At 45.3% G+C, this 26,289-nt stretch overlaps 1 protein-coding gene across 1 annotated transcript in view; it reads right to left on the bottom strand.

Moving 5' to 3' along the window:
- The window catches only part of OSBP2 (oxysterol binding protein 2), a 100,441-nt gene extending 74,398 nt beyond the window's left edge, over positions 1-26,043 (bottom strand). The window contains exons 1-4 of the mRNA XM_061169257.1: positions 25,966-26,043; positions 25,612-25,715; positions 5,613-5,808; positions 5,427-5,523 (exon numbers count right to left, since the gene is read on the bottom strand). Of these exons, the coding sequence (XP_061025240.1) occupies positions 5,427-5,523; positions 5,613-5,808; positions 25,612-25,715; positions 25,966-26,043 (475 nt within the window). The remainder of the gene's footprint in view (positions 1-5,426; positions 5,524-5,612; positions 5,809-25,611; positions 25,716-25,965) is intronic.
- Positions 26,044-26,289: the final 246 nt, after the last annotated feature.

Here is a 26,289-nt window from a genome sequence, read left to right as displayed (position 1 = left end):
ATGCCCTGCCTGTCCCCCACCTTGGCTGGCTCCCGTCATCTCTGGACACTGGGGTGTGGGCCCCCCTAAGGGAACCTTACTGACTACTGTCACCCCAGAGAGGAGATGGAAGGCTGCTTGGGGGAGGGCCCTTCCTCAGGGTTCCCATCACATCCGCGCACCTCTCTTGGGCACTCATCACACTGACTCAGAAGGATCTTGTCTGTCTCCCTGCAGATGGTCAGCACCTCTAGGGCCAGGAAGGGCTTATTCTCACTGTATTATTTTTCTACTGGGAGGCTTCAAATAACAGAAATGTATTGTCTCACAATTCTGGAGGCTAGAAGTCCACAACCAAGGTGTTGGTAGAGCCATGTCCCTCTGAAGGCTGTAGGGAAGGTTCCTTCCTTGTCTCTTCTGGCTTCTGGGAGCCCCTTGTCTCTTCGGGTGTTCTTTGGCTTGTGGCAGCATAACTCTATCTTTACATGGCCTTTCCCTGTGTGTCTGCCTTCACATGACCTTCTCTGTGTGTGTGTGTGTGTGTGTGTGTGTGTGTGTCCACATTTTCCTCTTTTTGTAAGGACACTAGTCACATTGGATTAGGGACCACCCTCTTGACCTCATCTTGATGACATCTGCAAAGACCCTATTTCCAAATACAGTCACATTCACAGGTATTGGGGGTTAGGACTTCAACATATCTTTTGGGGCGGTGGGACACAATACAACCCACAACCCACTCACTTTGGCATTCCTGGTGCCCAGCACTGAACCTCACCTGTGGCAAGGCTCTTCTGACCCCTGTGAATGGATGACTGAGCCAGTGTGCTCTGGGTCCAGGCAGGGGAGGAAAAGTCTGAGCGGGAGGGCATCTTGGAGGAGGGCAGCTCTGAAGCTGGGCCTGGAGGAGGTGGGAGAGTGAAGGGACATGTCCAGGCGTTGGGAGGAGCACTGCCCGGGAGAGGAAGGAGGGCCGGGCTGCACAAGAGGCCTTGGCTCTGCGCTCGCAGTGCAGGGAGCTGGGCCAGCCTGAGGCCGAGCTGAGGCATCTGCCCTCATGCCGGAGGCAGGAAGTGGCCAAGGCAAGTTTGTCAGGAGAGCAGTGACAAGAGCAGAACCAGTTCCTGAAAGGTTAATCTGCCTGAAGCACACTGGGGCAAGTCTAAAAGGGGCTGCCTGAAGCAGGGAAGCAACTGGTCAAAGGACCTGGCAAAAAGTCAGCGGATAATGAGGAACTGAATCAGAGCAGTGGCAGCATGGCCGGAGGGAAGGGACAGAATCCAGAGAAAGTGTGGTAGAAGAACAGACAGAGAATGGCCTGAGATGGCAAGGAGAGGAAGGAGTCGAAGCTCATGGGGGCTGAGGTTCAAGGTGGAAGACTTAAGAGGTTGGGGGCCAGTGACTGCAAATGGCAGCCTAGGAAGAGCAGCGTGCTCGCAGGGGCCGCGATCGGTTTAGCCTCATGAAGTGCCATTCAATTAAAAAAGCAAGCTCACAGGTACACTCATTAAGAAACCACTGAGACGGGGCATGTGTGCAAAGCAGCTATAAGAGACCCACGCGCTTCGTTAAATAATTCAAGTTTATGGGCGACAAGCATGTCTTTTTATATCAATGCCTGGGGCCCAGGCTGTTAGCAGCAGGTGTTTTTAGAGAAAGGCCTCAAGCCAAGGGAACTAGAAACTCAACTGAATAACCTTTAAATTACCTCATCACCCGAGGAAATGGAAATCAGTGCAGTCTGCAAATGCACCCATGTGCCAGCAGAGGCCAGATGGAGCTGCTTCCCGGTCAGGGGAGCCAGGGGCCAAGGGAGCTGCCCACTTCAGGGTCATCTCTGGGATCGGAGAGGTCCCTGGTCTTAGGAAGCCCTTTCTGACAGAGCTACCAGCAAATCTCAGGCTCCCCAGAGAGGCAGTGCTGGAGCGGTCCATTAGTGGGGGCCCTTGCCCTGGGAAATGGAATAAAGACACACACACACACACACACACACACACACACCCACACCCCATGGATGAGTCATTCCCTCTCAGGGCCTCAGGCTCTTCATAACCTAACAGGTCGGCCTCAGCCTTGTTGATTTCCAAGGACCCTTCACCTTCCAGCTCTGCTCACAGCCGAGGTCTGCTGCTGTCCCTGTTGCCAGATCCCAAGCCCCGCCTCCGTGTGAGGATGAGCCAACCTGGCAGGCCTGGAAGGGAAGTCTCGGACACTAACCCCTCCCTGCTGGGACTCTGTCCGGCTGACCCTAACCCCTGCTCATCATTCCTCCTCCTGCTGCCCAGCAATGGGTGCTGTCGCCACAGTGTGAGGAGGGAGCACTGGATTGTGAGCCTGGAGATCAGGGTGACTGCCCTTTCTGTGCCATCAGCTCACCCGTGGCCCTCTCCTCCTGCTGGAGAGACAGGGGCCACACAGTCAGACCCTGGGCACCTGTGATCTAACCTTTCCTGGCCTCGGTTTCCTCATCTGTATCACAGGCGTGGTAATGGTTCATACCTCACAGGGCTGTCATGAGGATGGAGGATGGACAGGAAAGCCTGGCCTGGAGTGAGCTCCCACCCAGTGTTAGCTGCTATAACCACGGGGCCTGGGGCACAGACGCAGGAGGAGAAGACACACGTTGTTGGAGGAAAACCGCGTCTCAGAGAGAGAGAACCTCGGGGGGAACAGCAGCAACCACAAACCCTTTCCTGGAAGGGGTTTCTCTGAACAGAGAGCCCTCACGGCCTTTGGCATTTAGGCTCCATTCCTCCAGGAGAGAACACTCCTTTTGCCCAAGCTCCACCACTGCCCAGCCAATGTCCCTGGATGACAGCAGACCCAGGGACAGTCCCCACCTTGGGAACACCACCTCCAGCAGGACCAGGCTACCCCAAGGCAAACTACTGAGTCCTTTCATGGCCCTCATGGTTTGAGACTGAACACCACTGTGTGGAGATTTTGTCTCAACACACTCACATTCTCCTAATAACTGGTGGTGGCAGACTACGGCAAGATATGTTCAGGATAACATGGAGCACCTATAGTCCCGTGCTAAGTTTACATACCAGGGAGCTGTTACTTTCTCTATTTCACAAATAATAGAACTGAGGCTCAGAGAGACCACATCATGGCATACAGTTAATAAGAGGGAAAATGGGAATTTGAACCCAGGTCTCTTAATCTACAAAGCTGGGCCTCTTTTCACTTCTTTACACAACACAGCTCTTACACCATCCCTAACACCATTTTACCTGGAAACTGAGATCAACTGCTTTCACCAAAATAAAATTTGATCTATTGCTAAATATTCATCACTATATCTTTACTTTCTGCCTTGACCTTGAGAAATCCAGTCAGAAAGGTTTGATTCCTACTTTTCATGCCCATTTTACAATTGTGCATAGATGCAGGCTTGCACGTGTTCAACCAAGTGCAGGACTTCTGAGCAGAGACTGTGAGCTGAATCTAGGACTGTGCGTCATCCAGTCAACCCTCAAATGTTATCTTCTTCAGTTACAGAGAACTTGAGCCCACCTTAATTATTGAAGAGGTTTTAAGTTGTTCAGACTATGAATAAAAATAAGTAGCCTGATTGCATTACAGGTGTGGAGCATGCTAAAAATATACATATACCCCAACTTGATCTAGTTACGGAAAACTTTGGGGCTATAACTGTATTTTCAAAACAAACAACATGCAAAGCTCAAATACACTGTTTTCCCAAAACAGAAGCAATGGTCTGCTGCTTAGCTGGCCTGCCATTATATGTTTTGGACTTCATATTTTAATGAAACAAGGATGTCAACAAGGATGTCAAAGTACAGTTATGAGTCAGCCATCCTTCCAGACAATTACACTCTACCAAGGTTTATTCATCTGGCCAAAATACAAAGTGTTTACATGATAGGAAAAAACCTAGCTACCCAAAACAAAAATGCTTCTGGGTGGAAAAAAGCGATCAAGAATAATGTAAGTCGAGTATATGTCAGATGTGCAGTTACCATACTTTCCCCCTTATGACCTTTCCTCTCTACAGAACACTGGCCAGAGACAAATGGTACTTGGGTGGTCAGCCTTATGCAAGTAATGCTAGCACCTCCTTGGCATGCATTTCCATCAGCACTGCAGCACCACTGCAGCTCACAGTGACCCTAAAATCAGCACATCATCTCACACATCTTTTTCACCTCTCTTTCATTTCATCGGCACTGTGAGGCACCCGATGATCCAAGGAAGCTGCCCACCAGAGTCATTTCTGATGCCCACAGCTTAGGCTAGACAGTCGGAACAAAACACAGACCTCAGTCCTCCAGCATGAGTCTGTCGAGATTTAGAAGCTTCATTTACACCCACCAGGTTAGAACAGGCACCTCACACAGCTTGGAATCCAGCACAACTAGACTTCTACATGGTCCCCTTCCTTCCAGCCCCTCACCTCCCCAACACACCAAAAGTCCTTTGTTGAGGCCATGAAGCCGCCCAACAGCCCGCCCATCAGGTTTTAGGAATCAAGAGGTCTATCTGTCTGACCTTGCCAGGTGATGGAGATGGGAACCGAATGCTGGTGGGATCGAAGGCAGAGGTGACCCATCAAGTTTAAGCACATCTCTCCCTTCAGCAGATGGCTGAGGCAGGAGGGGGGCAGCTTTAGCGACGGAGGAAGCCCAGGGCTCCTCTGACTAGGTAGTTGCCCAGCGTGACCTCAGACTGCTTACTCAGAGGCACAGGCCAGCTGGAGAAGGGCTTTTCCTGTGACGGGCACCACCAGAGTTTAAAATCCCCTTCGTGTGCTGGGAAAACACACACACACACACACACACACACACACACACACACACACTCTAGCAGGAAGTGCTGCCCAGTATCCACTCCAGAGCGCCTCTGCCTGAGTCCAGTTCACTCACAACAGCCAGGTGCACTGTGACACTGGCCCCTGAAGCCCTGGTCATGGCACCTCAGGTGCCTAAGGAGACTGGAGGAAGGCAGGGAAAGGACTTTACCTCTCACTTGTAGCCCCAGTGAAGGCTCAAGCCTGTCTTCCCTGCTAAAAGATGGCTGGCCTCTGTCTGGGCTGAATTCCAGTGGCCAGGCTGCCCAGACCCAGCCCCCTGCACAGAGAGGGAGGGGAAGGTGTTGTTCCTCTGACAATAGCCTGGACAAACAGCCCTTCCCAGTGCCATGCAGTGAGCTGCACCCAGGGCTGGGAGGAGGACATGCCTTGTGACTGTCCTTAGACTTCTGGATGAACCCTTTGTCCCCTGGCTTGTGAGGGCAGACGTCCCTGCCCTCTATCCCAGGACTGGGGGAGTACCAGGGCAGAGATCTGAGCCCTCAGCCCTGTAGCTACTCAAGATCAGGGCTGGAAGAAATTTACAGTGGGGAAGGAAAATTTTAAAGCCCAAGAGATTCCCATGCCCCCAGGACCCATCCGCCCCATCCCTGCTCTGTCTGCCCCAACTCACCCCAGGGAGGGGCTCCTGGGTGTGGAAGTGGGTCTGGCCCCGAGGCTGCGGGGGCTCTTGCAGCTGCCGCCGCCGCCGCCGCTTTTCCGTTGCCGCGCTCTCAGTCCATCTCGGTGCAGTGCCGGCTTCCACCGCCGCGCCAAGAACGGGAGAAGGAGGGCGGTCCCCGGATTGGGTGTACGCTGCCCGGCGGCCCCGGGCCCGCCTCCCCGCCGCGGCCGCCTCTTCAGCACCGCGGACAGCGGCCAGCCCGCGCGCTCCGAGCGCAGTCAAGCCGAGACCCCGCTCCGCCCGCCGGTCGGTCAGCCTGAGCGCAGCAGGGGAGCGGCGCGGCGCGTCCTCATTCCTCCAGCCTCCTCCCACCAGCCTTAGGAGGCCACCTCTGCCCCCCCAGGCCCCGCTCCAAGAGCGAAGGGCGCCCCGCGAGGCCACCCGCCAGTTCCCGGAGGACTGGACGCGCCTCTTCCAGCCCCGTCCCGAGCAGGGATTAGCTCTCCTCCAGCCCAGCAGTCTGGACAAAGGCTAGCTCTCCGTGGCGGGACGCGGGCGGGCGGCGGAAAGCGCAGCTCAGCCTCTTAAAATGCGCGAGCACATGGCCCGGAACCCGAGCCGGCACTGAGGGCGCTATCTGGGCCCGATCGAGGCCAAAGAAGGCTGGCCCTTCACCGGGCCCGGGGGGTGGGGCGGGGGAGCCTTGGCTCAAGCCCTCATTTCTCCACTGTCATATACCCTGGGGTTGCAAGGAGTTAACCAATTAGAGCCTGTTTCAGAACCTGGGGAGGGAGGGCTGTTGGGGTCCCATCCCACCTGGAATTCAATTCCCTCCCCCACATCCTTGGTGCCAGAATGTCAATCAACCAACAGATGGGGCTGCTTGGAGCCTGGTGACATCACACAGAGCCGCTTCCACGTTTTTTCATTTCTGTTCAAATCCCTCCCACTGCTCCTCGCCCCCAGCCAGGGAAGTTCCAGACTTCGATGGAGGAGCCCTGGTTCTGACTTTGCCTCTGCCGCAGACCAGAAACATCACCACCATGCAGCCACCCTCCCCTCTGCCCTCAGTGAGCCTCAGCTTCCCTATGGGACGTGGGGGTGGGGTGGGGTTCCTTCTGGTTCCAAGTCTGAGATAACTGCGCCTGTCTGGCCAAGCAGAGGGGACGCCACAGATTGGACAGTCACCCCAGGCCCTGCCCACTTCATGGCCTCCCTCAGGCCTTTCTGGAGTCCAAGATGAGGCGACCCTTTTCTTCACTGGACGAAACTGGCAACTCCTGCCTTAATTCTTTTTATTTTATTATTATTTTGCTAGGGCTTTCTTTTTTTTAATATATAAATTTATTTATTTTATTATTTATTTTGGCTGTGTTGGGTCTTTTGTTGCGTACGGGCTTTCTCTAGTTGCGGTGAGCAGGGACTACTCTTCATTGCAGTGGGCGGGCTTCTCATTGTGGTGGCTTCTCTTGTTGCGGAGCACAGGCTCTAGGCACGCGGGCTTCAGTAGTTGTGGCACATGGGCTCAGTAGTTGTGGGTCACAGGTTCTAGAGCACAGGCTCAGTAGTTGTGGCACACGGGCTTAGTTGCTCCACGGCATGTGGGATCTTCCCAGACCAGGGCTCGAACTCGTGTCCCCTGCATTGGCAGGCAGATTCTTAACCACTGTGCCACCAGGGAAGCCCCTTAATTCTTTTTAGAACAACAACTTTTTGTGTCGCATTAATTCAAGTCCAAAGACAACTTCATTTTTACTATTTGGTTGAGACCCCAGTTTAAAGGGGGAAAACCAAATGGAATGAGTTCAAGTCACGGTTAATAAATGCTGTCCAAGCAGGCATGAGAGACTTTGCTCAAACATACATGGACCATGGCTGCTACACAGACAGCACGGAGCTGACACATTCACAAAGGGCACGGTGGGAACAGGTGTGGACATCCGCCATTCAGGAAAGGGGGGGAGGGCGGAGAGGGGCTCCTTCCGTTTTCACATCAAGGAAGAAGAATCACAATCCACATGTGGTGCCTTAAAAAAATAAGCAAAACCACTACCTATACAGTCTTTTAACTTAACATCTTTTTTTCTCCTTTGAAAATTACTTCCAAGAGCTTTTTTTTGTTTGTTGTTTTCTTAAGGTAGCATACCATCAGAATCCAAACATAAGAAACAGGTCAGGCTACAGGAGCTCTGGGTTGTGTGGGCTTCCTGCTGCGATGGTCACAGGCAACAGATGAGGGGGATGGGGTGCCCAGCTGCCTTCCAAACACCCAACATTTGCCGAGTGGACATGTTGACACTTATGAGGAGAGTCTCAAGTCTTTGTACATTTCCTTGTTTGGAATGGAATTTCTTGAGCAATTTGTGACAAATGATTCCTTCCATTTAATTCCTTTGTCTAACTTATGGCACATTCAGCAATCACCAGCATGTCTGCGTCCTCACCTTCTGGGAGGCCAGTGAAGGATACCTAGGGAAGGCCATTTCTACACACACACACACACACACACACACACACACACTAGCACAAAGTCCAGAATTTCTACTGACATGACATGCCCACATTTATTTATACTGAAGACCCCAAAAGATTCAGGATTTGTAACTAACAGAAACAATCCAAGCCATACAGCAAGATTTTAACTTTCTATTCAGATTCTGGAAAAGCCTAAAAACTGGAACACATTCCATTGATGCTCATCCACAAAGGCAGGAAGACACTTCTGCCCCAGATCTTCTTCCTCCCTCTGCCCCATGGCTCAGGCCTCGCTCTTTGACCTTCTCACTACACACTCTCATCCTGGTGGGCAAACTATGACTGCCACTGTTGCTTGTGACTAGTAAACCACCCCTGACCTGCCTGGAATGCCACCGTTACTACTGATGTTGCTGTTAAATCCCAACCAAAGCCACCCTCTGCCCTCCCAGCCCAGCTGTGCTCTGCTCCCTCTGTTGTGCGTTGAAAACACAAGCACTTCCATGGTGCATCCCCTCCTCCTCGCCCACGACCAGCCTGCCCCAGCTCCTCCAGCCCCTGACCCATTCCTTCCTTCTGACCCTACGAGGGACCCGGTCCTAGCCCTCCTCCTCTGTCCCCAGTCCACCACAGCAGCCTCCTGCCCGGGCCTTGCCTCCTCTCTGGCCACATGACTCTTCCAAAGACACCCAGTACGGACTGTCACTGCCCCTGTTATGAACCTGAAATGCCACTGCCCTGCTTCTGACCAAGTAAGGTTCAACTTCCAAGCCTAACCCTGTAGGTCCCAGGCAGATACCCCCTCTTTATCTCAACTCCCAGGCCCCTCTAGTGATAGCTCTGCTCTCTGGCCATGATATCCCAAGTCTTTGCCTCATGACCTTGACTGTTCCTTGTCAACTCTGAGCCTCTGCTCCACTATCCCTCACCTGGAATCCAGGTTCCCTGCCCACCCACTGCAGCTGCAGAGCCCTTAATCCAGAAGTGCTCCCAAGTGCTTCAGTGGCCAGTGCTGGATCTGGTGCATGAGAAGCAGAAGTCCACTGTCCTGGGGCATGGCTCCGCACCGTGGCCTCTGCCGCCACCTCCTTGAGCCTCCAGAGCACTCCCTACCAGTACCATGCACCAGACACTTAATCATTCCAACCACCTACACTGCCACCTCCTGCTCCAAGCCCAGGTATCCTTCCTCTCCAGGCAGCCTACAAGAGTCTTTGTCTTCTGTTTTTGTGGGAGCCTGTCAGTTTCTAGCACAATGTTCATATACTCTTGAGAGGTGCTCAATAGTTCTTGAATGAGCAAACCCATCACAGGTAATACCAAGAATGGCATAATTTTACATGTGCTTTAGAAGTTGAGCTAATACATATACATTTTCCCTCCCTCTCTCCCCCACTCCGCCGCCACCTCCCTCTTCACCCCCAAGCCACATCCTGTCAAGACGACCTTGGGATGGCAGGCAGGGGAGAAAGAGGCTCTAGGCTGCCAGAGAATCCACAGAACAATTTTTAGCACTAGAAACCCAATGGCTTTTCAGAAATAAATCCTTGCATGTATAGTCAAAGGTATTTTGATAAGGGTGCCAAGACCACTCAAAAAATCCTGATTTAAAAATTGACAGTAGGGACTTCCCTGGTGGCCCAGTGGGTAAGACTCCGAGCTCCCAATGCAAGAGGCCTGGGTTCGATCCCTGGTCAGGGAACTAGATCTGGCATGCATGTCACAACTAAGAAGTCCACATGCTGCAACAAAGATCTTGTGCGCTGCAACTAAGACCCGGCACAGCCTAAATAAAATTTTTTTTTTTAAATAAAAAATTTTTTAAAATTGACAATAGACTTGAGTAGACATCTCTCCAAAGGAGATATACAAATGGCCAATAACAACATAAAAAGATGCTCAATATCTCTAATCATCAGAGAAATGCAAATCAACATGTGAGAAATCACCTCCAACCCATTAGGATGGCTACTATTTTAAAAAAAAAACAACAGACAATAACAAGTGTTGGGGGAGATGTGGAAAAACTGTTGGTGGGAATGTAATATGGTGCAGTCGCTATGGAAAACAGTATGGAAGTTCTTCAAAAAATTAAAAACAGAATTATCATATGGTCCAGCAATTCCACTTCTGGGTATACACTTAAAAGAATGTAAAGTGGGGTCTCAAAGAGATATTTGTATACCCATGTTCATAGCAGCATTATTTACAATAGCCCAAAGGTGGAAGCAACCCAAGTGTGCATTGACAGATGAATGGAGAATTAAATGTGGTTTATACAGACAATGGACTATTATTCAGCCTTAAAAAGGAAGGAAATTCTGACACATGCTACAATATGGATGAACCTTGAGGGCATATGCTAAGTGAACTAAGCCAGTCACAAAAGGACATACACTGTATGATTCCACTTATACGAGGTACTTAGAGCAGTCAAAATCATAGAAAGTATTTGGTGATTATCAGGGGCTGAGGCGAGGGGCGAATAGAGTTATTGTTTAATGGGTATAGCATTTCAGTTTTGCAAGACGGAGTTGTAAAATGGATGGCATTGATGGTTGCACAACAATATGAATGTACTTCATATCCCTGAACTGTACACTTAAAAATGGTTAAGGCTGCAAATTTTGTTATGGATATTTTTACCACAATAAACAATTTTAACCCCCAAATATATATGTGGGTATATATCGGGTTGGCCAAAAAGCTTGTTCGGTTTTAAGTAACAATGAAAGACATTTTTCATGCTCACGAAGAACTTTATTGAACAATGTATTCATTAACCGAATGAACATTTTGGCCAACCTAATATGTGTATATGTGTGTGTGTGTATGTTTTGGGTGTGTGTATATCTTATCTGAAGTATATATATTAACAAAGAATGGAAGAGAATTTTAAAAAATATCAGTAGGTAGTTGAGCTTAATATCAGTTATTTCCCTTGTAAATATGTTTATAATGTTTAAAAACGTGTGATATACAAGGAGTAAAACAGGAACAACAAATAAATTCAACCCTGAATACCATCCTTGTAGCCTTGACTGACCAACAGGCTCTCAGTTAGGTGGCTCCAAGCCCAGGGGACCAGCATTTCCCTCAGCCGTCACCAAGCAGCTAACCTCCATAAATGTGGGGATTTGTGTCCTCACAACCCCTGGGAAGTTCTCAAAGACGTAATGTTCTCCCTGTATGAAGCCCATGGGCAGTTAGGGAAACCAACGAAAATGCTACAGAAGAGAAATGTAGACTTTCAAAAATACAAATGGCTGAAATGTCAAGAGCCAGTGAGAAGAGCCACTTGGCATGTCTACTGTGCCCTAATAAGCAGCTTGACTGGCGAGAAGCTAACTTCAAAATAACTATGATTAATAAGTCAAAAAAAGAGAAAAGGACAAGACAGATACATAGATGGAGAATTTCAACAGAATTGGAAATCTATAAAAATAATCTAATGGATATTCTAGGATTTAAAAATATAATACCTGAAATTAAGAATTCATTGACTAGGTTCCACAGCAGAATGGGTAAAGCAGAAAGTAAAATTAATGAACCCAAAGCCTGGTTAATCGAAAATATCCAGAGAGAATAAAGATGGAAAAGACAGAACAGAGCATAAAAGACATGTGGGAGATGGCCAAAAGGTCTAAAATATTGGGTTGGCCAAAAAGTTCGTTTGGGTTTTTCTGTACGAACTTTTTGGCCAACCCAATACACGTAATTCAAGTCCCACAAAAGGAAGAGAAGAGAGAATAGGTCAGAAGCAGTCAGGGAAGAAATACTGGCCATGAATTTTCCCAAATCTGGCGAAAGACCCACAGATTCAAGAAGCTCAGTGAGCCCCAAGAAGGAGAAATAATCTAAACCAAACCTTACCCAGGCACATCATAGGCAGTTCTGAAAATCAGATACAGAGAAAAACCTTAAAAGCAGCTACAGAAGGGACTTCCCTGGTGGTCCAGTGGTTAAGACTCTGCGCTTCCAGTGCAGGGGACGTGAGTTTGATCCCTGGTCTTGGAACTAAGATCCCACGTGCTGCGCTGTGTGGCCAAAAAATAAAAAACGCACCAAAAAAAAAAAGCAGCTAGAGGAAAAAAAGATATATTATTTTCAAAGGAGCAATAAGACTGATTGTTGTCTTTTTACTCTAAAATATAGAAGAAAGAAGACAATAGGATCTTTAAAGCTTAAAAAAAGTGGGAGGGAGGGAGAAGGGAGGGAAGGATGGAAGGAAGCAAGGAAGGAAGGAGGGAAGGAAGGAATCTAGAATTCTATGCCCAGTGAAAAGATCCTTCAAAAATTAAGATGAGATAAAGATGTTTTCAGGGAAAATAAAAAACAAAAAGCAAAGAATTCTCCACCAGCCGACATTCATCACAAGAAATACTAAAGGAGTTCTTTAGATTGAAGAAAATGGTCCCAGATGGAAGCAAATAAATGCAGAAAGGCATAAAGAACATCAGAACTGTTTTTTAAAATGTACTTATTTATGAATAAATATTGTTTAAAACAACAATAACAGGACTTCCCTCGCGGCGCAGTGGTTAAGAATCCGCCTGCCAATGCAGGGGACACAGGTTCGAGTCTTGGTCCGGGAAGATCCCACATGCCTCGGAGCAACTAAGCCCGTGCGCCACAACTACTGAGCCCGTGTGCCACAACTACTGAAGCCCGCGCGCTCTAGGGCCTGTGTGCTGCAACTACTGAGCCTGAGTGCTGCAACTACCGAAGCCCATGTGCCTAGAGCCCGTGCTCTGCAACAAGAGAAGCCACCGCAATGAGAAGCCCGCGCACCGCAACAAAGAGTAGCCCCCGCTTGCTGCAACTAGAGAGAGCCCGCGCGCAGCAACAAAAACCCAACGCAGCCAAAAGTAAATTAATTAATTAAAAAAACAATAATAACAATTACAATGCTCTGTGGAATTTATAACGTATGTGAGTAAAATATATAAACAATAATATGAGGCGGGTGCTACCTGATGGGGCTCCCTCCCCGGCGCGAGCCCACGCGTCCTTCCCGGCGAGGTCCCTGAGCGGTGCGGCCAGGCCCAGTGTTGTATCTCCTTTCCCTTACCTGCTATTTGCCTGCCCTCACAGAAGTGCCCTGGGCTTCTAATGTGAGGAAAAACATGGAATGACAAGTGTGGGAAAGAGCAAACACTAAATTACTGTCAGAAAAATAAACGGAGTAGCACAGTGGTGTGGTGACTTACAGGGGCAATTAGTCACCACCCCATGGTGTTGCTGGGGGCAGATGGCAGCCGACTTGTCAGGCCCGAGAGGAAGAAGAGGCTTTGCACTGCTTTCCAGACAACTTTTCAAACAATAAGAGAGGATATTTGAGCCCATTAGGTTCCATGTCTTCCTTCTGGGTGCCCACCCTTCACATTATTCAACCAACCTAACACACAAACATAATTTTAGCACAATAGTAACCTGTTCTGTGTGTGTTAAAAAGACCAATTGCAGCTTTTTTCTCTCCCACTGTCCAAAGTAGGTGTTTCCCTATCCCACAAAAAGCAAAACAAACAAAAAAAAACCCTTTCCCCACTCACAAATTGTTCCTCTGATGTGTGCCTTTGGTCTGTCTCATTACTTTTGCATCTTGCTACTATATTCTATGTTTGCTCAGAGCCACTGGGTGCTAAGGAATTTGGTCTGCAGCTCCTCCAGGGAAGTTTGGTGAGCTGGTACAAGGAGGTGATAAACAAGGCCATAAAACACAGGGTAAATGAAAAAGATACATAAACTTCCAGATATTTCTTAACATGTTCTTTAACATACTGTATGTAGCGTCAATGTATATGTGCATAGCAAAATAAGCCTGGTAAAATATAATTAATTGGTGTACATGCTTTAATAGGAATTCTTCTCCATCAGAAGAAACCTAGAATGGAAGGCTAGAAAGAACCCAGGAGAGACAAAAGACTTTATTGACTAAATGCCATGTCTGTGTAGGGGCAACAGCAAGGTCAATGAGGTGAACAAACGGAGCTTCATCAGGAGTTTAGTATCCTTCTGTAGTATTACCTAAGACTGCTGCCATCTTATATTTCTTTTATTATTATTTTTAAATTTTCTTTTACTTATTTTTTTATACAGCAGGTGTTTATTAGTTATCCATTTTATACATATTAGTGTATATATGTCAATCCCAATCTCCCAATTCATCACACCACCACCACCCCCCACCCCGTGCAACCTTCCCCCCTTGGTGTCCATACGTTTGTTCTCTACATCTGTGTCTCTATTTCTGCCCTGCAAACCGGTTCATCTGAACTGTTTTTCTAGGTTCCACATATATGCGTTAATATACGATATTTTTTTTTCTCTGTCTGACTTACTTCACTCTGTATGACAGTCTCTAGATCCATCCACGTCTCTACAAATGACCCAATTCCGTTCCTTTTTATGGCTGAGTAATATTCCACTGTATATATGTACCACATCTTCTTTATCCATTCATCTGTTGATGGGCATTTAGGTTGCTTCCATGTCTTGGCTATTGTAAATAGTGCTGCAAGAACATTGGGGTGCATGTGTCTTTTTGAATTATGGTTTTCTTTGGGTATATGCCCAGTAGTGGGATTGCTGGGTCATATGGTAATTCTATTTTTAGGTTTTTAAGGAACCTCCATACTGTTCTCCATAGTGGCTGTATCAATTTACATTCCCACCAACAGTGCAAGAGGGTTTCCTTTTCTCCACACCCTCTCCAGCATTTGTTGTTTGTAGATTTTCTGATGATGCCCATTCTAACTGGTGTGAGGTGATACCTCATTGTAGTTTTGATTTGCATTTCTCTAATAATTAGTGATGTTGAGCAGGTTTTCATGTGCTTCTTGGCCGTCTGTATGTCTTCTTTGGAGAAATGTCTATTTAGGTCTTCTGCCCATTTTTGCATTGGGTTGTTTGTTTTTTTAATATTGAGCTGCATGAGCTGTTTATATATTTTGGAGATTAATCCTTTGTCCGTTGATTCATTTGCAAATATTTTCTCCCATTCTGAGGTTGTCTTTTCGTCTTATTTGTAGTTTCCTTTGCTGTGCAAAAGCTTTTAAGTTTCATTAGGTCCCATTTGTTTATTTTTGTTTTTATTTCCATTACTCTAGGAGGTGGATCAAAAAAAAAGATCTTGCTGTGATTTATGTCAAAGAGTACTCTTCCTATGTTTTCCTCTAAGAGGTTTATAGTGTCTGGTCTTACATTTAGGTCTCTAATCCATTTTGAGTTTATTTTTGTGTATGGTGTTAGGGAGTGTTCTAATTTCATTCTTTTACATGTAGCTGTCCAGTTTTCCCAGCACCACTTATTGAAGAGACTGTCTTTTCTCCATTGTATATTCTTGCCTCCTTTGTCATAGATTAGTTGACCATAGGTGCGTGGGTTTATCTCTGGGCTTTCTATCCTGTTCCATTGATCTATATTTCTGTTTTTGTGCCAGTACCATATTGTCTTGATTACTGTAGCTTTGTGGTATAGTCTGGAGTCAGGGAGTCTGATTCCTCCAGCTCCGTTTTTTTCCCTCAAGACCACTTTGGCTATTCAGGGTCTTTTGGGTCTCCTTACAAAGTTTAAGATTTTTTGTTCTAGTTCTGTAAAAAATGGCATTGGTAATTTGATAGGGATTGCATTGAATCTGTAGATTGCTTTGGGTAATATAGTCATTTTCACAATATTGATTCTTCTAGTCCAAGAACATGGTATATCTCTCCATCTGTTGGTATCATCTTTAATTTCTTTCATCAATGTCTTATAGTTTTCTGCATACAGGTCTTTTGTCTCCCTAGGTAGGTTTATTCCTAGGCATTTAATTCTTTTTGTTGCAGTGGTAAATGGGAGTGTTTCCTTAATTTCTCTTTCAGATCTTTCATCATTAGCGTATAGGAATGTAAGAGATTTCTGTGCATTAATTTTGTATCCTGCAACTTTACCAAATTCATTGATTAGCTCTAGTAGTTTTCTGGTGGCATCTTTAGGATTCTCTATGTATAGTATCATGTCATCTGCAAACAGTGACAGTTTTACTTCTTCTTTTCCAATTTGTATTCCTTTTATTTCTTTTTCTTCTCTGATTGCCATGGCTAGGACTTCCAAAACTATGTTGAATAATAGTGGCAAAAGTGGACATCCTTGTCTTGTTCCTGATCTTAGAGGAAAATGCTTTCAGTTTTTCACCACTGAGAATGATGTTTGCTGTGGGTTTGTCGTATATGGCCTTTATTACGTTGAGGTAGGTTCCCTCTATGCCCACTTTCTAGAGAGTTTTTATCATAAATGGGTGTTGAATTTTGTCAAAAGCTTTTTCTGCATCTATTGAGATGATCATATGGTTTTTCTTCTTCAGTTTGTTAATAGGGTGTATCACATTGATTGATTTGCGTATATGGAAGAATCCTTGCATCCCTGGGAGAAATCCCACTTGATCATGGTGTATGATCCTTTTAATGTGTTGTTGGATTCTGTCTGCTAGTATTTTGTTGAGGATTTTTGCATCTATATTCATCAGTGATATTGGTCTGTAATTTTCTTTTTTGGTAGTATCTTTGTCTGGTTTTGGTATCAGGGTGATGGTGGCCTCACAGAATGAGTTTGGGAGTGTTCCTTCCTCTGCAATTTTTTGGAAGAGTTTGAGAAGGATGGGTGTTAGCTCTTCTCTACATGTTTGATAGAATTCACCTGTGAAGCCATCTGATCCTGGACTTTTGTTTGTTGGAAGATTTTTAATCACAGTTTCAATTTCATTACTGTAACCTTCATTACAGGTTTTGGATCGTCGTGTTTTCATTGTCATTTGTCTCTAGGTATTTTTGGATTTCCTCTTTGATTTCTTCAGTGATCTCTTGGTTATTTAGTAATGTATTGTTTAGCCTCCATGTGTTTGTGGTTTTTTACGTTTTTTTCCCTGTAATTCATTTCTAATCTCATAGTGTTGTGGTCAGAAAAGATGCTTGATATGATTTCAATTTTCTTAAATTTACTGAGGCTTGATTTGTGACCCAAGATGTGATCTATCCTGGAGAATGTTCCGTGCGCACTTGAGAAGAAAGTGTAATCTGCTGTTTTTGGATGGAATGTCCTATAAATATCAATTAAATCTATCCGGTCTATTGTGTCATTTAAAGCTTCTGTTTCCTTATATATTTTCATTTTGGATGATCTGTCCATTGGTGTAAGTGAGGTGTTAAAGTCCCCCACTATTACTGTGTTACTGTCGATTTCCTCTTTTATAGCTGTTAGCAGTTGCCTTATGTATTGAGGTGCTCCTATGTTGGGTGCATGTAAATTTATAATTGTTATATCTTCTTCTTGGATTGATCCCTTGATTATTATGTAGTGTCCTTCCTTGTCTCTTGTAACATTCTTTATTTTAAAGTCTATTTTATCTGATATGAGTATTGTTACTCCAGCTTTCTTTTGTTTTCCATTTGCATGGAATATCTTTTTCCATCCCCTCACTTTCAGTCTGTATGTGTCCCTAGGACTGAAGTAGGTCTCTTGTAGACAGCATATATATGGGTCTTGTTTTTGTATCCATTCAGCAAGCCTGTGTCTTTTGGTTGGAGCATTTAATCCAGTCATGTTTAAGGTAATTATCGATATGTATGTTCCTATTACCATTTTCTTAATTGTTTGGGGTTTGTTTTTGTAGGTCCTTTTCTTCTCTTGTGTTTCCCACTTAGAGAAGTTCCTTTAGCATTTGTTGTAGAGCTGGTTTGGTGGTGCTGTATTCTCTTAGCTTTTGCTTGTCTGTAAAGCTTTTGATTTCTCCAACGAATCTGAATGAGATCCTTGCCGGGTAGAGTAATCTTGGTTGTAGGTTCTTCCCTTTCATCACTTTAAATATGTCATGCCACTCCCTTCTGGCTTGTAGAGCTTCTGCTAAGAAATCAGCTGTTAACCTTATGGGAGTTCCCTTGTATGTTATTTGTCTTTTTTCCCTTGTTTCTTTCAATAATTTTTCTTTGTCTTTAATTTTTGCCAATTTGATTACTATGTGTCTCGGCATGTTTCTCCTTGGGTTTATCCTGTACGGGACTCTCTGTGCTTCCTGGACTTGGGTGGCTATTTCCTTTCCCATGTTAGGGAAGTTTTTGACTATAATCTCTTCAAATATTTTCTCGGGTCCTTTCTCTCTCTCTTCTCCTTCTGGGACCCCTATAATGCGAATGTTGTTGCATTTAGTGTTGTCCCAGAGGTCTCTTAGGCTGTCTTCATTTCTTTTCATTCTTTTTTCTTTATTCTGTTCCGCAGCAGTGAATTCCACCATTCTGTCTTCCAGGTCACGTACCCGTTCTTCTGCCTCAGTTATTCTGCTATTGATTCCTTCTAGCGTATTTTTCATTTCAGTTACTGTATTGTTCATCTCTGTTTGTTTGTTCTTTAATTCTTCTAGGTCTCTGTTAAACATTTCTTGCATCTTCTCGATCTTTGCTTCCATTCTTTTTCCGAGGTCCTGGATCATCTTCACTATCATTATTCTGAATTCTTTTTCTGGAAGGTTGCCTGTCTCCACTTCGTTTAGTTGTTTTTCTGGGGCTTTATCTTGTTCCTTCATCTGGTACCTAGCCCTCTGCCTTTTCATCTTGTCTATCTTTCTGTGAATGTGGTTTTTGTTCCACAGGCTGCAGGATTGTAGTTCTTGCTTCTGCTGTCTGCCCTCTGGTGGATGAGGCTATCTAAGAGGTTTGTGCAAGTTTCCTGATGAGAGGGACTCTGCCATCTTATATTTCTGAAGCACTTTATAGTTTACAAAGGACGTTTGGAATTCCTTTTCTCATTTGATCTTGCCTTGGCTTTAGTCAAGAATGCCTGCTCAAGCTCATGCAACTCAATAACAAAAAAACAAACAACCCAATCCAAAAATGGGCAGAAGACCTAATTAGACATTTCTCCAAAGAAGATATACAGATTGCCAACAGACACATGAAAGAATGCTCAACAACATTAATCATTAGAGAAATGCAAATCAAAACTACAATGCGGTATCATCTCACACCGGTCAGAATGGCCATCATCAAAAAATCTAGAAACAATAAATGCTGGAGAGGATGTGGAGAAAAGGGAACACTCTTGCACTGTTGGTGGGAATGTAAATTGATACAGCCACTATGGAGAACAGTATGGAGGTTCCTTAAAAAACTAAAAATAGAACTACCATACGACCCAGCAATCCCACTACTGGGCATATACCCTGAGAAAACCATAATTCAGAAAGAGTCATGTACCAAAATATTCATTGCAGCTCTGTTTACAATAGCCAGGACATGGAAGCAACCTAGGTGTCCATCATCAGATGAATGGATAAAGAAGATGTGGCACATATATACAATGGAATATTACTCAGCCATAAAAAGAAATGAAACGGAGGTATTTGTAATGAGGTGGATGGAGTTAGAGTCTGTCATACAGAGTGAAGTAAGTCAGAAAGAGAAAAAGAAATACAGTATGCTAACACATATATATATGGAATCTAAGGGAAAAAAAAAAAAAAAGGTCACGAAGAACCTAGTGGCAAGACGGGAATAAAGACACAGACGTACTAGAGAATGGACTTGAGGATATGGGGAGGGGGAGGGGTGAGATGTGACAGGGTGAGAGAGTCTCATGGACATATATACACTACCAAATGTAAAATAGATAGCTAGTGGGAAGCAGTTGCATAGCACAGGGAGATCAGCTCGGTGCTTTGTGACCACCTAGAGGGGTGGGATAGGGAGGGTGGGAGGGAGGGAGATGCAAGAGGGAAGAGATATGGGAACACATGTATATGTATAACTGATTCACTTTGTTATAAAGCAGAAACTAACACACCATTGTAAAGCAATTATACTTCAATAAAGATGTTTAAAAAAAAAAAAAGAATGCCTGCTCAGTTAGAAATGTGTTCAGTGAGTATGTACACAGCTGGAGAATGTGACCCAACACATGCCACCTTGGCCTGTAAACGGGAGTTTTAAAGAGGCAGAATCATATTGATGAGCTGGTGCCAGTATGATGCACCATTCAACTGGACATTAATTTCTGATAAAGAGGATCATAACTGGGAAAAACTGCAGATTTTACTGGCTACTCTTTTTTATGTTATTAGGGTTTTTTCTCTCTTGAATTTTATAAGCACAATGTGTCTTTTAAAACAATTAAAAAATAATAGAGAGCCCTGGGATTTGATGTAAAATTGCATATTTGTGACTGCAGTGGCACTGGTTTTCAACTACCCTGTAACAAGGAAAGCAAACCCAACCCGAAAGGAGGCAGAGGTGTTTCTTTGCAACATCGCAGGCATATGAAATGAGGCTCTTAATTGAATACCAGGAATGATGTAACTTGGAAATGTAACCAAAGATATTTTCCGTCAGTGAAAAAAGACCATTTTAAAACACTTTATTCATTTTTCAGATCTCTTTCTTCCTTTTCCCAACATCACATTTATAGTCTGATAGAGGGACACAACTGGAAAATCATCTACATATAAAAAATGAAATTTAAGGTATAAAAATTCTGCAATTCTGATAAATTTTATGTTCACTCTTTCCTTGATCTAAATAGAGTATTCTAAAAATATTACCCATATAGGGGACACATTTTTATATACATGTTATTTGTGTTTAGAAATTGTGAGCTAGTGAAAAGTGAAAATGACCTTGACTATTGTACTTATTTGATAGAAATAACAGCCTTTTAATATCTGTATTCAAATATCTTCTCTACTAATCACAACTTTCATAAATTTCAAAACAAGGATTTGGATTGAATGAAAACAGGATGCTGGTGCTTCCTATGTGCCCCCTGTATCTGTGTCCATATGGAATATTTATGCAATATTCTGACTTGGCTATAATCTATAATTCCTGGCTACTATTTCAGTTGCAACTATAATTTTTAGGTTAATGGTTATAATTTTGTTAAGGTATACATGAAAAGTTTTATGTTCATGCCTGAAAGGAGGATCATTAAACATTCATTATTACCACTCAAATTAGTTGTCATGTGCCATATAACAGTTACCCATTATCATTTCACTAGTTTAGGTTTAGCAGTAAGTGAACAGCAATATCATATCAGTAGAGTAATTCTTGTTGGGGAACAGAGACAGAAATGATTTTAAAACCCATTTGACATATTTATGTTGACAAATTATTTAAAGGAATTACTGCTTTGTCAATAAACATGTCTGTATATTAAAAAAAAACAAGAATATGAAGCGTGGGAGTGGATAAATGGAATTTAACTTGTGAGGTTCTTAAATTGTTTGGGAAGTGGTAAATGTACTAATTTAAAGTAGACTATAATACATCAAAGATTCATATTATAATCTCTTTTATTAAAAGAATGAAAAAAGGTACAAATAAGAATGAGAGGAAAGAACGAAATCATAAAAAATGCTTGATTAAGAATTTTTAAATGAGAGAGAAGGACCATCTGTGTTGTAGCATGTGTCCTTCCTTTTGGGACTTCCCTGGTGGTCCAGTGGTTAAAGACTCTGCACTCCCAATGCAGGGGGCAGGGGTTTGATCCCTGGTTGGGGAACTAAGATCCTGCATGCCATGTGGCTCAGCCAAAAAAAAAAAAAAGAATTTCTTTCTTTTTTAAGACTGAATAATATTCCATTGTGTGACTATATCACATTTTGTTTATCCACTCATCGTTGATGGACACTAGGATTGCTTCCACCTTTTGGTGATTGTGAATAACGCTTCTGCGAATACTGGTGTACAACTTTAATCACTTTTTAAATCATCCTTTTAGCTGAAATACAATCTCAATCACTCTTACCTTCAGCTTTCAGACAACATGGTAGACAGGACGGAGCAGAAAGTCTGCAGTCAGCTAGACCTGGGTCCAAAAGCCAGGCTCTGTCACATACTAGCTCAGTGCCCACTAGTGTGGGCAAGTTACTTGGAGGATTACACATAAAGGATGTAGAAATGCCAGGCACACAGCAGGCGAACGTGGCAGCGATTATTAACGTTACTCTCACGAGCTCGGGGTGTCTCTCTGATGTCAGGCGGGCTGGGGAGCATTAGAGACTCTGGGTCCTCAAAGTGCCATGAAGAAGATCCTTGAGGTTTATGTATTGGTTTTCTCCCCAACAGACAAGAAGACAAACCAAAACTTATAACAGCTACCAATCAACTTTTATCTCTATAAAACATGTTGTCAACCAATCATAATTGGCCAAAGAGTATTTTACATTTTGCTTGAAAATACTGTTTCTATTCATCTGACTTTAACTGCATGTGCTAGTGACAAACCCAGATTATGAATGATTCATGCATAGACACAATGACTAATTAAATCCCAGAGAGACTATTCATTAAAAAACACAAATGCAAACTTTTTTATCCCTGGGCTTGCAAGTAGATGTCTGCAGGAAGCAATTGCAGGTAGGTTTATAACCTCAGTTTCTTCAGTAAACGATACTGCAGATGGTGGATGAAAAAAATACTTGTATTCATAAACTATTTCTTATCATGCAAACCATGGTGATTGAAGCTTCTGTACATGGTTCTTAAACACTTAATTTCTTGCTGTTTTGATAAATGCTTATGGATTTTTTTTAATCGTCAGCCCTCTGACTCTTTTGCTGTACTTTGGCGATATCTATCTATATACCCATTGACTTGGGGACAGAGTAGGAGGCTAGCTGGGTTCTGAATTGAACCATTTACTGCAAAGGCTCCTGAAATCCCCACTGACCTGCAACCAGCCCTGGGAGATGACTGTGACCCTCTCCGTCTCGCTCTTCTGGGCTAGCTAAGGCCCTCTGCCATTCCATACATTTTTCTCTATCCACAAAGTAGAATTAAAATTGACAACATATTTCACAAGACTTTGGAACAGATATCGTAAAGACACAGGACTGATTGTATGTAGAATCCCCCAATATATGTAAGCTCTCGCAACATGGGTAAGGGCAGTATTTGGAACAGGGATCATACTGGCCTTGACTGTCAAAGTCCTTCCAAGCAATGGAATTTAAAAACCAATTATCAGATCCTATTCCCTTTAGTTTCAGGGTAGCCATGTGATGCAATGAGGCAAGCACAGAGATAACAGAAGAAACACCCCTTAACTGATTTTTAAATGGCTTATCCAAAAGTTCATCGGTCTTGAAAAGACCCTTAACCGCATTTGCCAGTGGATTCTCAGAAAATTACTACATCTCAAACAAAAAAAAACAAAAACAAAAAAAGTTTAACCTATCAAGTCTTCCCCCAATTCTCTCCCTCTCTCTTTGGTAACAATGCACTTTGCTGTATCCCTTCAGGGTTGCTTTTTGCATTTCGCCTGGAATCTTGCTATTTTATATTGCCTGAAAGCTACAGGCACACAGGTTATGAGAACAAGCAGCAGTGGAAACTGAAGGAAACACACACACACACACACACACACACACACACACACACACTCCAAATCCAGCTCCCAAACTGAGATCTTGAATTCTCAGGACTAACAGGAGGCCTCTGGCTTTGTTCTTTCCTGTCTCCCTCCAAATCCATCCACACGGATCACGTGTGTGTGCAAACTAGACAAGCAGCCAAAACCTCTAAAAAGCGGGTGACACCATTTCAAGTTGTCAAATCTTTTCTATCCCTTCTTTTTCTCCCTCCCTAAAAAGGGGGGGCGGGGGGGTCAACAACAGTGTCACGTGGGGCTACATAACCAAAGTCTTTCCTGACCCAGGAATGCCTGCAGGCTGAGGCTGAAACTTGAGAACAAGCCCTGGGTGTCACCCAGCCAACCTCTGCCTCCAGCCCAAGGAGCCCACAGCCAATGGACAAAAACAACATTGGCTACAACAAAATTACATGTCTGTCAACCCCAGGGGCCCGATCGCCTGGGAACAGGGAGACAGAGTCGCCCTCGCCACCTCTGTTTCTTTCGGATGACAGCCAGTGTCGCCATGTATGGAGAGGTGTACAAGAAACACGCATTCTCACCGAGATTCACATCCCTCCTACCCCCAAGCAACATGGCACAAAAGCAAATTAAGCTACAGTCTAAAATGGAAACACAGTTTCCACTGGAGGAGGAGGCAAAGCTGTTACAGAGAAAGAATCTCAAGGAGAGAAAATTTCACTCTGCCTTGGGCTCTTGGGGCCAGAACTGAGGTCTGTCCCACCTTCCGGTCCTTGGGGCTGCCTCCCGGAAGGGCTGCACCCAAACCACCTCCATTCACACCATTTCTCTCCCCTTAGGGTCTCCAATGGACTCAGGAGCCCAAGCAAATGCCTGTTCTATGTGGTGAATCTCCCAGAGCGGCACTGGGTTGTCCCAGGGCTCTTTCACCATTTTTTCCTGACTTTTGTGTGCTCTGTAGACTGATTTTTTTCTCTCTGCAATTATCTGAGCTGAGTTGGTTGGGTCAATGGAAAGGAAACCTCATTCACCTGTGTTAGCTACTGGCCCCTGGAAACAGTGGAAGATGTGCAATCTGGAAAGAGGATGGGCCAGATCATTTCTAAGAGAGGGCCGACCTCACTGCCCAGAAATCCAGGCTTTTGCGTCCGCAGAAGATGTGGTCCCCACCTGCTTGCCAGACTCAGGCCCTCCCCCTTTGGTCAGGGTTGGGCTTCCTTCCAGAACCTCTCCCTGCAACCTCCAGGATGCATCTCAGAGATGGCACAGTAAACCCTACAAGAGCCTCCTTTCATGTTTAAAAACAATGCAGCTCTTTCAAGAGGCTGCAACAATCAGAAGCTGATGTGTCACCACTCAACACCAGGAGCACACCCTTCATGTTCACTTTTCCTTTATGGTGCAGACTCAGAGATGGCCAGCAGACAGTTCCATACCCATAAATGGGCTGATGCCAAGCCATTTTTTCACGCTTTCATGATATTGCATGTAGATTCATCCAAAGCTATTAAAAATTAATTACTCACCCCCCAAGAAGCCTCGAATCAAAAGTCAACATTTACAACTTATTAATTACCATGGTCCCTGGCATTAGAGACTCATTATACTGGAGCTGCAGTGCTAATCTAATTTTACATGAAAGGGTACGTGTAATTGCAGGAGCTCTGCAAGTCTGAGCCACAGCAAAATCATTTTATGCTCCCCTTTGAGTCTGTCAGAGTCAATCATACCAAAGGCCTTGGCTGGTTTGTCAGCCACCCCAGAGCACATTCGGCCTTCGGACGGAGGGCCCCCCAAGTGAAAGGGGCAGAATGTGGCCTAGAGGCCAGGGCCCGGCTCTGAGCACACCATCCACCACCTGCTCACCATGCTGCAGAGGGCTGGGGGCTCCCTACTGAAGGTAGTCCTTGGAGGAAAAGGCTCCCTGGGAACTGGGTGGGATTCTGCACCTTGTGCCTTGGCAGCGATTTCAGAGGGATTGACGAGGCACTGGGGAAACAGAGGATCGAAGGGGCCAGCGTCACTCCTTTCCCTCCCCTTTCCTAACCCGCAGGACACTTTGCGGCTGATCAAACTGTCCCCACTATCACCATCACCACTGTCACCTGTATTGGTGCCACACGGGCCACACACAGTGCTGACACTGTACACAGCCTCACAACAGCCCAATTCTTCAAATAAAGGAACGGGCTGAGTGGGAAGGGGGATTGGGTTAGATCATTTGTCCCAGGTCATGCGGCTAGAAAGTGACATGGCTGGGAACCCAGCTCGGTTGGGTTCTAGTACTACAGACACCATGAGGAACAAACAGGACCCAGAGCCTGGCTCTGCCCCCTGAAGCTCTCTCAGATCCCAGTACTTCTCTCCTTCCCCATTGCCACCACCTCTGGCCAGCACCACCTGCCACCTGGATCCGCTGGCCCCTCTGCCACCGTGCAGCGTCGCTCTGACACATTCTCCACCCTGCAGCCAGAGGAACAGAGCTGAGAGTGCCAGACTCCAGCCGGCAGCCCTTGGGACCCAGCGGGGATTCCGGCTGGGAAGTCCTTTCACGATCCATGATCTGGTCCCTGCTGGTCTCTCCAGTCGCATCTTGGGACGTCCCTTCCCGCCACCACCCCTCCCTGCTCCTGCCACCTGAGAACTGTCTTCAGCTCAGGACGGCCACGCTCTCCTCCACCTCTGGGCCTCACTTTCACTGTATTCCACTCACCTTCACCAGGATAATTCCTCCTTGCCCTTTGGGTCTCGGCTTATGTATCACCTCCTCCAGGGAGCCTTCCCTGACCATCCAGACTGGGTTAGGTTCCCCTCCTCATGCTTCCTTTGCCAGGGTGAAGCATCAGGCACAATCCACCATGATTTTCTGTGGATCTGTCTGCCTCCCCCCAGCAGGCAGTGATGTCCCTGGCTGCAGAGACTCGTTTTGTTTTCTACTGAATCTTTTTTTCTTTTTTTTAATAAACTTAATTTTGGCTGTGTTGGGTCTTCGTTGCGCCGAGCGGGGGCTCCTCTTCGTTGCGGTGTGCAGCCTTCT

This window comes from Eubalaena glacialis, chromosome 15, assembly GCF_028564815.1.
Source record: "Eubalaena glacialis isolate mEubGla1 chromosome 15, mEubGla1.1.hap2.+ XY, whole genome shotgun sequence".
Lineage (NCBI taxonomy): Eukaryota > Metazoa > Chordata > Mammalia > Artiodactyla > Balaenidae > Eubalaena > Eubalaena glacialis.
Note: the sequence above shows the minus strand (reverse complement) of the source record. Positions and strands in the feature narration are given on the sequence as shown.